Below are 17,034 nucleotides of genomic sequence, written 5' to 3' on the forward strand. Positions count from 1 at the left end.
CTCCCTCATTCTTTTGCTTTGCCTTATTGCACGCCCTTCTCCTAGCTGTTCGCTTCTTGTTTCTTGTATTTGTAGCCTTGAAATAAACGGCCAGCAGACAGCCAGGGCTCATCTGTGTCTCTCCTGCCTTGTGGCTCCTGCATTGTTTATCCTTCGCCACATCACTCCAGCTAGCCCAAACAGCCATCATTTCGCTGCACAGGCCAAGATTACACCCTGCACAGGCGGCCGCCATTCCCGGAAGCTCTTCTTTGGTGCCGACTCATGGCGCTGCCAGCTCACCGCAGGTGCTGCCCCCTGGGTTTCTGCTTTACACCAAAACGCTGCTGTGCCCGGCAGTTTTAAAACACTTTGATCCTGCTTGTACAGGAAAGTGCCCGCACTGTGCGGAGAAGTTTTCGGACATCTTCCATATGGTGTGGGCATGTCAGTCAACCCCGAACCTCACCCCCAAACCCAACCCCACCCGGGAGGACTGGGAGGCAGCCCTGCTCGGCTGCTCCGATCTGGCAAGCCAGAAGGCCCTGGTCCACTGAGCCCGAGCCGCAGCGGTCGCCAATGGGCTCCTGTAATGAGGAGCCCACCTAGTGTTTGCGTGAGGTTGCTCCGGCTACCTCAAGCTTCCTCCGAATAAAGGTTTTACACACACACACACAATGCCCTATGTTTGCAAAGTCTGCGTGAAGCTGGTTTTTGCCACCAGGAATAAGGAGGGGTGTGCAGAGAGCTAACCAAGAAACTAGAAAAGCCTGTCAGAAGAAGCATCGAAAGCAATTTGTCAGTTGTTTATAAGATCCCATCGTCATGCAGCCAATTCTACATTGGGGAGAACGGATGTTGTGTGAATGGGCGACCGCATGAACATGTAAAAGACATCAAAAACCAGCCACGCCAAAACAACAGTCACTCATTTCGCTGATTGCAAAAACTGTGAGGCATTTCTAAAACAGACCCCAATCATCGCTAAATATAGAGATCAGACCTCACGCTTGATATCGGAGGCTTTCCACACTCACAAATTTGGCAACACGTGTGTCAGCGAATCATCGGTGGTTCTATTCCCACAAGAGCTGGCAATTCTTAATCGATGACTGTTTTTTGATAACCACATGTATGCATGTCGCGATCATGACTGCGCCCCCAAATGTGTCTTTTTCGGTGTTTTGCTTGTCCTGTTGCTTTATATTGCTTGCATCTTTTGCAATAAACCAGTCAGCACATGTGTTTGGTCCTTTCCTGCTGTCCCGTCTGTAAGCGCTGTTTTCGTTGTTCCCTTCCAAAAGAAGGCAGACTACAAGGTCCAACTCTCAACTAAAGTTTGCCAGTATATTTTCCCATCTTTTGCCAATGCTTCCATTAAACCCATTTTTTGCATCTTGTTTTCAAACAGTAAAAGACAAGAACTGAGCAACTTTCTTGTTGCAGCACTCCCAGCAATGTAAGCAGCACTCTCATTTTCCCCTCCCCATTCGGTTCACAGAACTTGATGTTGCGCAATCTGGTTTATGCTTCTAAGCGGAAAGAGGAGAAGTCGTATAAAGCAGAAATAAGGTGGGCAAAAACAACCCCAACCATCCTTACTGCACATGCAATATTTGCAGTGTTTCAACCTTTTCCCTTGTTTTCATACAGCCAACACCAGCACTTATATTCTTTTTGAGTTGTGTAAATGCAACTACAGTCAAACTCAGATATACAGAATTTGAAGATGATCGCGAGACAGTTTGATATACAGATGAGCCTGTCTATAACCCAGAAGTGTGAATACCCATGCTAGTGGCACAATTCCTGTAGCGACCAATGAGGTGTCACCTCCTGTCCGGCGTCGAAAAAAAATTAGCAAACTGGGCAAGCCTTCACGTGCTGCTCCATGGGCACCAATTATATGTGGCAGGTACAAACTGAAGCTCCATTGAAGTTGAGGCTCACATTAATGAAAAAAGCCACAGCAGACCACAAGGGGTTTTAATTCTGGTCCTGGAACCTGTAAGCGCAATAGTGACCCAATTAAAATTCGGGTGGAGTTCATTTTCATGTTCTCTTCAACAGGCCATGTGACAGCCGCCTTCTTCTGTCAGCTAAGCTGGCTTCCAGGAACAACTGAATCGCCGGGTGTTGGTGTTGGCTTTGCTGCACAACAGCAGCGTCCCAATGAAAAGAAAAAGCCTGCCAGACTGAAGGCCCGTTCACCTCATCACACGGTATTAGCATAGCTGGCCTGGCTCCATCGTCACAGAACTGTTGAGAGAAGCAGGGGCATGGTGGGCAGTTCAACATACCCTTGAACAGGAGTTCAATAAAATAATGTCGCTGTACTTTTGTGCAGCACTTTCAAGAGGGTATTCTGAGAGTTCAATATAAGTTATATATTCAGGATCAACTGTACTTCATTTGGGTTAAGCAACAGCATGCCTTTAGAGAAATTCGACAGTGTATACAGTTCTTTGTTCATCAATAGTTCGTAACGAGAGGCTGATACCATGAGCGTATATCAATGGCCATAACAGTGCTTGTCAGCACTGGGTCAATGCTCCAAGCAATGCCCTGACATCCCCACCTTTATCGTCTTCCTCCAGTACATCTTGCGTTGGCTGCTCTTCACTGGCCATTTCATCTTCCTGCTTGGTTTTTTTGTCTGTGCAACAATGGTGAAAATACACTTCAGCTCATCGTAATTTTTCACAGAACTGCATTAGAATGCCCCATGAATGAGAAGTAAGAAGGAAAATCAGTTCAAAGTATTCTTGACAGGCCTACATAATGAAGCAGCTTTCTAACAACAATTATCACCACTGCTTGCCTTAGCACAACTGTACAGCTATACAAATGCTGCAAGGCTTCCAAAACCTCTGTGGGCAGAAGAAAAAAATCCCAATCCACAGATAAAAGCCAGGATCAGCGTTTGCCTCCAAACTATGGCACTCTTGGGTGACATCCTAAAGACTGTTCTGTCGGCCAGACAATGCATTTGTGTGCAGTAGCCTCTAGCAAATTTTAACCGGAATTTTCAGTGTGTCATTATCATCTTTTTCACCACCTCCTGAGTTGCTTACAGCCAAAGTTGTTCCTTTTTTATAATAACGGAGGCCGGTTGTGCATGATGCACTATCGTCCCATTTCCCTCACATCTGCTTGTTGTAAGATGCTTGAACACATTGTCACTAATCGCATTCTGTATATATTAAACACTGACACAGCTTTAGCCCCTGCCAACATTGTTTCAGAAAAGTATTTCCCGATTTCACACAATTGGTGCCTTATAGCCAAAGGCACTTTGGGACGTTTCCCCATAAACTAAACTAAACTGTCATGCAATTAAGTATGGTTGTTGACAATTTTATCATCACTTAAGTTTAATCAGGCAAAGTACAGTGTTTCTTGATTTTAGCAAAAAATTTGAAAAGTTTTGCACATGAAGCTGCTTCTCAAGCTTAAGATAATCATAGTTTCTCTAGCCTTGTTTACTAGATTTTCGCTAATTTAAAAAAGCACATAGAGTTCGTGCAGATTGATGCCACGTGTTCCTCACGTCTTCTAGACTCCTCAGGTATTCCTCAAGGAAGTGTACTTTGGCACCTTACCGTTCTCAGTGTATGTCAACGATATAGTATCAGGCATTGACGCCAGTGCTAGTATTAGTCTGTTTAGTGATGAGTGCACGTTTTAAAAACCAGTTCACTCGCCCTCTGTTCAAGCTTTGTTAAATACTTAATGATGTTGTAAACTGGTGTGATGAAAATGGGGAATGGTGATTAATGTGATATATATATATATATATATATATATATATATATATATATATACATATATATATATATATATATATATATATATATATATATATATATATATATATATGCACATAACAAGGAAGAAAAACCTCTGAAGTTTAACTACTCCCTTAATAGCACTCCTATTTCTGGCATTACGTGTGACAAATACTACCTAGGAATTACAATTAGTTAGCAGCTTAGTTGGCCTCACCACGTCAACTATATTACTTACGTGCTAATATTAGTGCAGCACAGCAAAAAATACAACTCAGACACACAAGTGCTGATCAGCGCTTGTGTGTCCTCGTGTCTAAGTCATATCGTTTGCTGTGCTGCGCTGATATTAGTACATAACGAAATACCAACTGGCTCACACTCTTGCCCTACTGAAACTATATCACATCATATACAAAAAGATATGTAGGCCTCTTGAAGCATGAACTCAGAGGAGCACCAAGCAGCGTTAAGAAATTGGCATTACATAACTCATTAGGCTGAAACTCCAATACACGGATATAGTCTGGGATCCGCACACAAAGAAAGACATTTCAAAACTCCACCTGCTCTAATGATAGGCAACTGAAATCAGCCCCTCGAAATAGGAAAATGTCTCAATGTTCATTCACTCACTGCTTCATAAAACATTGGGAACCTCATGACCCTTGCATCACACAGTTACTCACAAAACCCGACAAAAGCATAATTACACCTTGGCTCCCTACTTTTCTCGAACCAATATAAATATTCATATTTCCCATGAATTATCAAGGAGTGCAACTTATTATCAGAAATAGTCTTTAAAAATGACCATTTTGGAAATGACCTTGATAACATTATGCATTTCGGCCTCCATACTCTGCTGATCTGCTGCTTATGACCATTCAATATATTTGATTTGCACCATTGTTTTTGGTGCTACGAATATTGTTTGTTCTAGTTAAGTTTCTGCCCATCCTGAATGAACCACATAAGGTCTGCAGTATTGTGTAAACAAGCCATCAATATAACAATAACAATCTAATGGCAAGTTTCAAGGTCAGTCCAATGAAGTGTGTAAATTTCTAGTGAGGTAATACAATTAGGATTTTTGATTGCTCCAGCCATATAATTCCGAGAAAGGACTCTTCTGAGACACTATGTGGGAAGAAGAGGCAGAAACTGTTGCCACATCAAACCCAAGGTTCAAAGGCATGCCAAGAACAGACCCCTTTCGATAAAAAGTGTATTAAAGAGAAATATTGAATGGCATATGTGAGGCCAGCATCATAAACAAGACAGGTCCAAACTGTGTCAGCCCAAATTCTGCTATTTCACAAACTCTGGTATCTTGATAGCCATTCCCCGATACCTCTTCTGCCTGCCCCTTTGTCTTAGCAGATATGTACTCTTGTTTAGGTGCTTCAGCTGCTGCCTGTTCACAGAATTTCGACCATTTTAATGGCACCTTGTTGGTCTAGTTTTTATCAATTCTCTTCCACGAATTTTATATATATGTACTAGTAGCCTCCCTTGCCGCGCCATGCACGCGTCATCAACACAGATATAGATACAAGGCCCGTTCACACTTGCGACCGCGACCTGCTGTGCTTGCGACTCGCAGCGGTAGCGCGACCGTTTTGGTCGAAAAGCGACAGTCGCTACATGATCAGCTTCGGGCTGTCCAGGAGGCCCGCGCGGCGGCGGAGAGCTTCGGGCTCTCTGTGCCGACGTGGGAGCTGCCCTCTACACCTGGCGCCTAGCCGAGTGTTCTTCAGGACCCCTACTGTGGGAAATAAAGTTTTACCAAACCAAATGGTCGCATCGGTCGAAAAGCGACTGCCGCGGGCCGTTCGGGCACTGCTCGATTTCCAGTCGCGCGACTGCTGGTCGCAAACCGTACCCAATCAGCGGCTCAGCTGACGTGAACGTCGCGTTGGGACCCCGTTACAAACCAAACCAAACCGAAAAAAAAAAAAAAAAAAAGAAAAAAGAAAAAAAAAAAAAACGCGGACCACCAACAGTTACGCACCTCCCAACAACAACAACGCGCGCATCTATAATAAATGTTTTTCACCACCACCATCTATTGCGCGATTCAGGAATATGCAGTTTTCGTCTTTATATAGTTGAAATTGGTTGCTGTATTTGATTTCCTCGCCTAGTGACAGCAGACAACGGATTTAATTGCACGAATCTGCGTTTGCTTGTGCACGGCGGCGAAGCGGAAGGCAATTTTTCGACGCCTGGTACACTTTCATCGTGCGAAAAAAAAAAAAAAAGTAATTTTAAGGTGTTGAGCAGACAGCACCAAACTAGATGCTGTTCAGCATACGGGTGTGCTGATTTGCTAATGAACAACCTCACATAGCGCGCACAGCGCCGTTTCAGCACTGATGGATCACCTTGTCGAAACTCGTCCTCCAGCTCTTTCAGGGCCCGAAGCTTTTTTCTGGTCTTCTGGCGCTTCTTGATCTTCCGCATTATGACTTGATCGTGAATAGCCATTGCTGAAGGCTTTCAGACCCAAGCGCCCGTTGGATATCACCACAACGATGAGCAAGCACGCGCACACCACGCACACCGTAGCACGAGAAGAGTGTTTTTCGACTTTGCTAATGTCGGATACGATGGCCGGCGTTGCTGCGACCCGGTTGGAATAAGCTAGAAGCTTGGTGCAACCGGGTGAAAATAAGCAAATCGTTATTGCAACCCATGGATTGGCTTGGCTTTGTTTATTATTTTCGGATTGGGGTTTTTGCAGGAAAGCCAAAGGCAGATCACGTGTCGTGTGTTTGTAAACGACGTTTGGAATGTGTGGTCGTGTGAATCGCGATTTTTGCGCCGTGCACATTTCGTGCCTCAGTGCTCATCTTGCAGTTTCTTCATGGATTACGTTAGTAACGACAGAGGCGATAGACGCAGTAGAGAGTAGAGGCTTCGTGCATCCACGGAAGTTGAAAGAGTGCTCCGACCTGCGGACCCCGTCGGTCTCTCCGTTCATTCTGCAACAAATCATATTTGCGTGTTGCTTCACGAACAGGGCATCTTGGATTTATTTTTGAAGCATGAGTGGTGCACAGTGTGGCATACTAGAAACCAAGAGCGTATGTAAAACGCCTGTGTATGGGGATCGTGATTTGGTTTGTGCTGCCATAGAAGAAAAATATTCTCAACGTGTAGGTGGTCTTGGCTTTCGTTTTGAAGGTTGCGATTTTTATGTAATCACCGTATGTGATCGCTTGGCTGATTCTGGAAGGGTGTTTATGTGCTCTTTCTTTTGCAATGCCGGGCACTCCAGATAAAACGGGTCTTTTCGAAGCTGCGAGCAGTTTTCCCAAAACTGCCTTAGCGAAAGGACACTTCTATTTCGCGTTATTCACGAGGTGTGCGCGTTCGCGTAGTGTACAAGAGTGTGTAAAAATATTTAGCATTCACCCGTTCCTACGTTCCCTGAATCACACAGGGTATAGGCACTAAGATGGAGCCGAAATGGTGCCTTTCACCCTCAATATATCCCAATATTAACTTCGAAAAAAATATCCAGCAGGTTCGGTACTGGATTTTCTTTTACCGCTTTTCTCAAGTTGCGTCGCCTGTCTGCACGCATTTTTCACGTTGCCCGCATTCTGCTGAAGCTGCCTGAATTGAACAAACCTCTATCCACTAGTTTGATCCAAGGCTTTCTGACCGACCGCTCGCGGTTTTTATACTGCTAATACTCAGTCCTTTTTTTTTCAAAGTTTTCTTTCAGCTATGTGTTCCACAAAGCACTGTCCCTTACTCAACAATCTCCCTTCAGTAACTTCTACCATCCACATTTTAGTTGATGACTGTGTACTTCGCTGCTCTGTAACCAACTCATCCGACGCCTCTGCCTTATATCTATATCTAATTTGCATACAATAGTGATGTGCTATGTGGCCTCCGTCCCTGAGAATCTTTAAACTGTTGATTTCTTCTCACCACTGCCAAAACAACACATCCTACTTACAAAATTAACACTAGTATTACTTTTTCAAAGAATTCGTTTAAGTACTTTGGTGTTCACCTCACTAATGGCTTAACATTGTCTTACCTTGTAAGCCATGTAACTAATTACTCTAATAAAACTGTTGGATACCTCTATCGTAACCTACCCATGGCTGGCACCTTCTTGTGTAAAATTACTAGATTACAAAATCCTTGTGTGATCACAACTTTAATATGCCAATGATATAGTTGATCCACACTACTGTAAATTTACTGAACCTTATGAGCCTGTTCAAAACCATGCCACCAGCTTCATTCCCTCAAATACTCCTTCAGCATCTCTGCCATGAAATCTCTGTTACAGTCTCTGTTCTCATCACTGTACTTCATGCCCCTGCCTTTATCACAAGCTTTTCATACAAGACCTCATGGCAGTCGTCTCGGCTAACCTGTGTATAGAACACCTCGCACAGGTCATCGTAAAAGTGGCGTTTCACCGCATGGCCCGCCCAAACTACATTTCATGAGTCATTCTTCGCAAGCACTGTTCACAACTGGAATCATCCCTCATCAGTGATCCTGTAAGCTTCAATACTGCCATCGAAGAACCTGTCTAATCATAGCCATGTATACCACTAGCCTGTCGCCATTTATCACTGTGCACAAGCCCATTCCTTCTGTAAAGTCTTGCATTAGGACCTCTGAGGTATCAATAAACACATAAATAAAAGCATGGTTGATAAAGATTCCTTACAATATGGGAACTGTGATTATGTTCGGCAGGAATATATATATATGTAACTGGATCATGTTGAACGGTGTTAAGCTGTCTTTCCTGTGATATTGAACTTAGAAATTAGGATACTGAGTGATAACACTGGCATGGTGGCTTGTCTTTTGAACTTAGAATGAACTTAGAATTTAGAATTTGATTGCAGTATTCCTTTATTTGCATTCATCCTCAATGCAGGGGTGGAAGTGCTGCTTCATTCTGCTCCAGCCTGCTTTCCCTGCTCCAAAATTGCTCCAACTTGACTGCATCAATGTTCTGACATTAAATTTAGTGGAGCACGGTTTTGCCGCACAGTGGGCCATTACTGGTATTGACAGCAAGAATCGCAATCCGAGACAATTAAGTTAAGCGACTATGAGAAGCGCAGCTGGGCAATGGTCTGTTATGAGTTCTGTATACAGGGTATGTGGCTGGTGTAGTCAAAACGATGGCAGCACACCGGTAGCAGAGGTGTAATGCATGTCACCGGAGCCTAATACATATAAAATTTTAATATTACTTTTAGTATGCAGCATAATGTTTGCTTATAAGCAAATTTGAGGAATTCGTTACGGAAAATGTTCTGTGCACTTGATATAGCACCTACTCCCGGCCTTTTGAATCGCCTGTGGTGAGGGAAATGAGATCAGCAAGTGAAGCAGGCGCACCAAACTACTACGAGGTAGCGAAGCACTGTAAGTGGTAGACGAATATGTTTACTTAGGACAGGTAGTAACCGCAGATCTAGATCATGAAAGGGAAATAACTAGAAGAATAAGATTGGGATGGAGTGGATTTGGTAAGTATTCTAGTATCTTACCGGTATTGCTCAAGAGGAAAGTATACAGCAGTTGCATCTTACACTTACTCACCTATGGAGCTGAATCATGGAGGCTAATGAAAAGGGTTCTATTTAAGTTGAAGACAACGCAGATGACTATGGAATGAAAAATGGTAGGTGTAACGTTAAAAAATAGGAAGCACATAGAGTGAGTTAGAGAAATAATGAGTTAATTACATTCTAGTGGAAATCAAGGAGATGAAATGGGCATGGGCAGGGCATGTAATGCGTAGAGAGGACAACTGATGTTCGCTTAGGGTAATAAACGATTCCAAGGGAAGCAAATCGTCGCAGGGGACAGCAGAAAGTTAGGTGAGCGGATGAGGTTAAAAAGTTGGCAGGAGTAAAGTGGATGCAGCTAGCACAGGTAGAGGAGTATGGGAGAGGCCTTCACCTTGCAGTTGATATAGCCTGGCCAATGATGATGACTACGAGCCATTGGAAACTTGTCCAGCTGCAATGAACTACACGGTTTGTTTCTAGCGATTCTGCTGTGAATACAAGCAGGTGCTTCACCATCTAGCCTGTCATGCCTACAACAGACAAAAGCACACTTGGAACTCTTATGGAGGTGATGCCACTTAGGTGCCAGTCACTAAATGTGTTTTCAAAAGTGTTGGAAAGTCATATACAGGGCCTATTGCCAGTGTGTTGAAACTAAGATAGCTCAAGCAATAATTTCAGCAGCCACAGAGGGCCATAAAGTAATGAATTTGAAGGGGAAAAAGGCTATACTTAAAGTGCCACCTATCTTCCCTGAAGGCCTTACTGGCCAGTACCCAGAAATTTATCTGCACAGGCGCAGGATCAAAAAGAATATGCACAAGATAGAAAGCAGAAATGTACTGTTCATTGATGTGACTTCAAACTTATTGGCAATACTTGAGTGCATCAAAGTGGTGAAGTCCACCTTTGAATCTTACAAAACAGTATAAATCTCTTAGTTAAACGATCTTCAATGAAGTGTAGAAGACAGCATTCCATTTGCTGCTATTTAACCCTTTGACTGGTTTTGCTGTACAAGTGCTGCGGCCGCATGCCGTCCCGCAGCATCTGCAGTACAGGTATTGCGCTAAGCGCATGGTGTTTGAAATAGCTCGACACTGGAGGAGATTTTTTTTTTTTTTTTTTTCGGAATATTCGACAGTCAAAGAGTTAAGTGAGGAAGCTAGAATTCTATTATTAAAAGCGAGTAAAGAATCTTGCTCCAAAACATAATGTGATTGCTCCAAAACTCTCGCTTTATTGCTTCAAAGCTGCTCCGAAGTTACTTTATTACTGCTCCCTGAGCTGCTCTAAAATGCTTGAGCCTGTTTCCACCTGTGTAAATATGATTACTTTCTTCCCCTGTACGGCACTTCAACCAAGAAAAAACTCGGTTATAATTTCTTTCCCGTGTTTTTTTGTTTGTGTGACTAAACTATTTAAACTAATATTCTGCCTTGAGGTCTTAACCAACTTAATAATCTCCTTAATAATAAGCGAAGCATATAAGCAGAAGGAGCGATCACTTTCACTTCGACGTTAGATGTTGCAGAAAGTCAAGTTCATCATGGTTGACAGCAAAGTCTTATTCATTGTAATAAATTTATGACTGTATCAATACTTGTGCATGTTACTATATTGGAATGAGGTCTTTGAGATTGAGATAGATGTGGTCAGAGGTAGGGAGATGAACACAGCACTGACTGTCAACTGAGGTTTATTGGAAAACGGAGGAATTTATGCACATTTTCATAACATGTGACTCAGCCGAAGTCAAAATGTCATATACACGTGTACCAGTTTTCTCTCCTAACAAAGCATTGACAAAAAAAAAAAGTAACAGTAAACAAGAAATCACAAAAATCCAAAACGCAAGTGAAGTAGTATACACCATGAGCAAGCACATGCCTCACCGCTAAACATTCGATGAAGACAAATGAAAAAGCCAGGTTGAGCTGTACATGGGCTTCTGTTGTCAAAATGTAAAGTATGAATGAGCAGGATTAAGTCGTGTCATTAGCCTTAAAAACCACCAGATATAGAACCGAAAACTGCCATACAAGAAAAGATATAACATACTAAGCATTTTGAGTAAACCTACGCTACTTACAGGATCTCAAGTTCTTTTTCACTGAGCATTATCGAAGGTGCACAGACGCACAAGCCCTTTTTCTGTTTGATGACTCTTGCCTCCAGAATCTCTGTTGTAATCTGCTTGTTGCTTCTACCAATAATCCTTGTTTTGTGAAGCCCAGTGCTTAAAGTCTGGCTCAATCGGAGGGGGTCTGTAGTGTTCGAGCATTGGTGGAAAGGGAAATAAAGAAAGTGGCTGGTTGCTTGTTTTGCAAATAATTTTATACAAAGGGGAGAAATCATTATTTTTCTCCATCTCTGGTTTTTATTAATACTCAATGTGAAACTGTTAAACTGCTAAAACGATAGAGAAGAAATCTTCCAATTACAACACTGACAAGAACAAAACAATGGTTACCTGGTTTGTATTCTTACAGTCCTCATGCTTGAATTCAAGCTTGTGGGGATCTCGGACCCCTCTTAAATATTACGGGGGGGGGTGGGGGGTCTCTAACACACCCCCAGGCTTTAAGCCCAGTAGAAGCCAGGGCATACAACCTGTGCACCTGCTGCAGTGCAAAGCAACGTTTCCTTCGCAGATGTTTCTCTTTTGCAAGTTTTTCATAGGTATAATTGTGTTCTCAGAGCCGTTCATTGAGGCATCTACCCATTTGTCCAATGTAACGTTTCCCACAGCCTAATGGGATCTCATACACCACACCTGTGCTGCAGGGTACAAATAAAGTCTGGTGTTCTATGCTGCATGCACGTCGCTGCACACCACAAGTTTGAGTGATCCTACAAAGCTTCGATAACTTTTCCGAAGCTGTAAAAACTACTTCGATATTTACTTTTTTGCCTATTCGTTTCAAATCATGCGATATGCTGTGCAGATAGGGTATTGCAACCAGATTTTGTTGTTGTATTCTGTCCACTGTGTTAGGCATAGCTTCATTGCTGTTTGTTTTCATTTTTTTATAGGTTCCTTCAGCAACTGAGATGACACCATGTTCCGGATAGCCGGCTTTTTGCAACCTGTCAATTTGATGAATGAAGCTGCTTTCCAGGCATTTTCGAGATTATCTCATTCTTCTTTTGATACCTCTTCCTTTCTTCTGTCACTAAATCTCATGTCAAACGTAAAATGGGTACAAATTTTCTCTCCATCCCGGCACATTTCATTTTCCGCACTTTTCTTCCCCGACTTGGTGGGTTTGGCTAGTCTTGCACCAGCTGACGGACTGGTTGGCTTTGGTGACCCGTACTCAGGACATTCTCGGTGCCTAATACTCCGTGTCATTTAAGTTTCTTCCTCCTTCTCCCAGTGCATTTTTTTCTGTACCGTTTCCACCTAAAGCATCTTGTACCAACTATATCTCCCATTTGCATTAACCTGGAACATTGCTTTTCCTTTGCACCACTGCCATTCAGTCCCCCATTTATCTTGACTCTCCTCCTTTTAATTGGTGTACCTGGCTGGAGTCCTCCATGTCGAAGTGACAGATGGCCCTGGTTCTACAAGTTGCAAGCCTCTTTGGCACTCATTTTTGTAGCCAAATAAAGTTTATTACTACTACTTCTACTAGGTCTTGAAGTACAGTTTTAAGAGTTGAGGAAAGGTCTACAGGGACCAGCATAGCTGAGAGCGAAACTTAAAAAACACAATAAGACCTTAAACGTGGGTCGTTTTATTTTGCAGTTTATAACTTATATTTTGGATAGTTCCAATGAAGCTCTGAATGGTCTCTTTTGATCGTGCTTCTATACCTTAAAATTTCTAACTGAAGGTATGAATGCATTCTAGAAAAGAAAGCAAAAGCCGTCAGGGCTAGGCTTTTTTTGTGCTTCTAAGTGTTGCAATTTTTTAGAAAAATTTGGCATTGGCAGAACAGCCAAGTTGAGTATTAAATTTTGGTAAAATGAATTCTGCTTTGCCCAGTACTCTTGCTGAATTTTGGGGGTGCTATTAAAATCACTTGTTTTGACATTTCAAAAGCCTTTTTCTGTTTCTTCTCTGGCTGCATATACTGCAGCTAATTCTCTTGATTTTAAGCGAGTATCTCAATTTTAAGGCACTTTTGATGACTCAGTACTTGCGCCTTTTCCTTTCTTAGAAATTTTTGCCTCAAATTCAAGTTAGTTTTTTATTTCATGCAAAGAGGAAGCAGCCACAGTTAAGCAATTACTGTAAGTGTCTTGATGAGCTGGCCCATCAGGTGATGAGGAATGCTTTGTATATACTGATTCACTAAATGAGAAGCATGGGCATGTTCAACTCAAATAAAATTAGCTGCCTTTTCTTAATCTTCAAAAAGCATTTGATACAGTGAACCATAAGATTTTAACTACCAAACTGAACTACTTAATTGTCTTCTGCTGTCCATTTATTGCTATTCTTATGAATTTTTGCATCAGATTAAACAACCAAATCAAACCTTCTGATAATGTATCAGTAAAGGGGGTTGTAAAGGGTAGGGTTTATTCCATCTCCCATACTTTTTTCCTTAATTTAATAACACAAGCCCCAAAATTTAAACTTCCACGAGTTTGTCCTTCTAGAATGAACAAATTATGTCACTAAGTGTTCTGACAATGCAGTTTCAGTGAATAAGAATCTGTTGGCACCATGCAGGAGGTCATGCCGACGCCCATGTCAGTATCTCTACCTATATCAGTGTAAATTTTCCCAAAACATAATTCTGTTGGCGTATTTAGCGCAAGAAATTTTTATGCGCGGGCTAAATTGAAACCACTGTGATGATCGAGCGTGTACCTGGCCATAACCTCCTCTATTTTTTCGAAAAAATAGAGGAGGCTATGACCTGGCTCTCTTATGAGCCCGTTTCATATGTGCGGGTATACCTTGCTCTCGAAGCTTGCCGTCCCTCCTGTGCGCTACGAAGGAGCAAGTGACAACTTTGGAGCAGTACGCTGCCATCTACGCTACCTGCTCGGGTAGTTTCGGCCGTACACAGGCGAAACCGTACAGCGGGTGAGCGAAAATCGCCACGCTAGTCATGCATGCTGAATACGCGCCACGCACCGCCGCGGGTGTCACTCCTTTCAAAATGTTCGGGAGCGCCCGGAAGGAATGGCTAGCGAAGCGCTCGTACAACGTACACCCGTACATATATATGCCGCGCGCACGAAATTATCCTCGACCGAGAGGTTTCGTTTTCTGCCATGCGCGGCCTAAATTCATGTGCTAAAAGCGGGGACGATAATGGTGTTTCCAAAATTAAAAAAAACTGATATAGATATTATAATTGCGACCTCAGCAAACCTATAGCTGTTAGTAAATGAGGCGCTAGTGCGCATGACTAGTTAAAAAGTATTATCAGTTATATACCAGCGCCTGCTTAATTAATTGTTATCGCACCACATACACGGGCACAATTAAAAGCCTCCAGCCGAACCAACCCGTGAAACTACATGTTAATTCTGCAATGCCCGCAGTCCCGGCATAGTTTCTTTTTTCACGGCCCGCACCCGCAGCAGCGTAGGCTGCAACGAATTGCATGCCGCCCGTAAGCGTGTACGTGGCGTCGATCGGCATTGCAGTGCACCGTTGTGATCATTTAAGAGCCAACAGATCCCGTACGTCTTTGTTGGCCAGCGTGTATAAACGAACTGTCTGGCGACTCGAGCAGGGTAAGCCACGCTAATTCGACCAGGAGGCGACTTCGTGCCAGGAATTGCATGGTTGCGATTTTATAGGAAGTCGAGATTGAATTGCGATGGCCCAGTGGAAGCTAGGTGGAACGGAACTGCATGGCCATGTCACAAAAACGTAGCAGCCGCGGGCAAAACCAAGCACCCAACAACACAACAGTGTCTTCTGCAGCCCCCCCCTCCCCCTCCCCCGCTGTGCTGGTGCAGTTGGCGTACTCGACTTCTGTGTCCAAGGGTGTGGGATTCAATCCTGACTGGGGTGACTGCTTTTCAATGGGAGCGAATACTAACAAGGCGCCCGCGTGTACTGCGCGGTACGGTAAAAACCCAGCTAGATGGTCGAAATTCTCGGAGCCTTCCACTATATACGGCGTATCTCATAGCCTGATCGAGTTGCTTCGGGACCTCATAAACCAAACCAAGCCATCTTTTGCAGTGCAGTTTAATTCGTCCCCCACGTACCCACCTCGCATACACAGCATATGTAACGCGACTCATTCGAACATTTGACCTCGACAGCTATTATTCGAACTGAAGTGGAAGCGCGAATTTTCATGTGGCACTTGATCTCAGTGCGTGGTTATGCATATGTTTGTTGTGAACATAAAATATAGAAAAAGAAGTAAATTATTTTTTACTATATATTTTGCGCGGCCGGATTTACAAGCAATGGTATATCCAGCAGCCAAATGGCCGTTTATATCGAACAATTTGTTCAAATTATTCCATGTTGGTCTCTAACAAATCCAGTGCGTAAGACATGCATCAGAGTGAATCGCCGAACTTTCATCCTCTGATGTGCTCTTTATTCGCTTCGCCGGTTACGCGACTGCCATAGGGCTGCGCTGTAAACTAAATTCGATAAAATATTTTATTTATGTGCTCAATTAGTAGAGATGGCTTACCTGCTTATAGTGCAATAATCAGCGAAAATTGATGGCCATTAGCAACCAAACTGGAAAGAGGGTTGAATCCGTGCCGCGGAGGGCGTGGCGTCGCTAGGAGAATTGACGGCGACGATGCGCCGGCCGACAGCTGCCAGTCGATGACCAGACGCATAGCATGCTTGGTTTGTAAAGGTGACCACTGCACAAGTGCTGCCGATACTTTATGTCGCAGTCGACAAGAAAGAAGTGAAAGCGATTAAGTTGACTTACGTTGCACTCTCTCCAGGCGTTTTAATTGAGCAGTAGCCCGTCCATGTTTGGTGTCAGTGCTGTGTTTTCATTTTTAGTATCAACTAAGCAGCTCGATTAGACCACTATTAATTGTGCTTGAGGAAGTATATATGACAAACACTAAGTGACGACTAGATATATCAAATTTTCTTTATTAAATATAGTAGTTGGCAGGGCCCTTACCTGCAGGTACACTTAAAGCCTGATAGCATCTGATTTAAGCACCCTTCCATATATATTTCATGGAAATCAGGTTAAGCCTAGCTGAGTCCACTTAGAAAGGTACCCTCTCGCAAAACATGGCTTGCCAGTGCAAAAGCACGAAGGTGCTGTATAGAAACTAGCAGATGTCGTCCTTGCATGATGGAAACTGGCAGCTTGAAATATGAAATCTATGTGTGCCAGGAGGAATTCTATGTAATATTAAGCATTGCAATACTTTTCTTGAAAGCATGTTTCTTTTTTTTTTTGCTCATTAGTTTCATTCACAGTGCACATGGGGTGTCCACTCAGAAACATCTACTCTATTTTCCTTTTTCAAAACCTTGCTTTGCCCCTCACAGAGTACTACCAAAGTTTTCACTTTTTTAGGCTTTAAGAAAATTTCTCACCGCAAAATTGGAAAGTGTGCCAAGCAATTAAGTAAGGCAACAATGCTATGCTTCAGAATACTCAGGCTACTGGAGGCATTAAGCTGAAGGTTTCATCATTAAAATCTTGTCAAACATGAGGATAGTCCGAAACTGAATTGATAAACTACTGATGTTAATACTGCATTTATGGTTCCAAAAA

At 43.0% G+C, this 17,034-nt stretch overlaps 1 protein-coding gene across 1 annotated transcript in view; it reads right to left on the bottom strand.

Annotated features, from left to right (window-relative positions):
- Positions 1-6,360, bottom strand: part of pit (probable ATP-dependent RNA helicase pitchoune) — an 85,784-nt gene extending 79,424 nt beyond the window's left edge. Inside the window, exons 1-2 of the mRNA XM_084600411.1 lie at positions 6,155-6,360; positions 2,558-2,635 (exon numbers count right to left, since the gene is read on the bottom strand). Of these exons, the coding sequence (XP_084456537.1) occupies positions 2,558-2,635; positions 6,155-6,257 (181 nt within the window). The 5' untranslated portion in view covers positions 6,258-6,360. The remainder of the gene's footprint in view (positions 1-2,557; positions 2,636-6,154) is intronic.
- Between the last annotated feature and the right edge of the window lie 10,674 nt (positions 6,361-17,034).

Source organism: Amblyomma maculatum, chromosome 1, assembly GCF_055883805.1.
Source record: "Amblyomma maculatum isolate TAMU_Amacu chromosome 1, ASM5588380v1, whole genome shotgun sequence".
Classification (NCBI taxonomy): Eukaryota; Metazoa; Arthropoda; class Arachnida; order Ixodida; family Ixodidae; genus Amblyomma; species Amblyomma maculatum.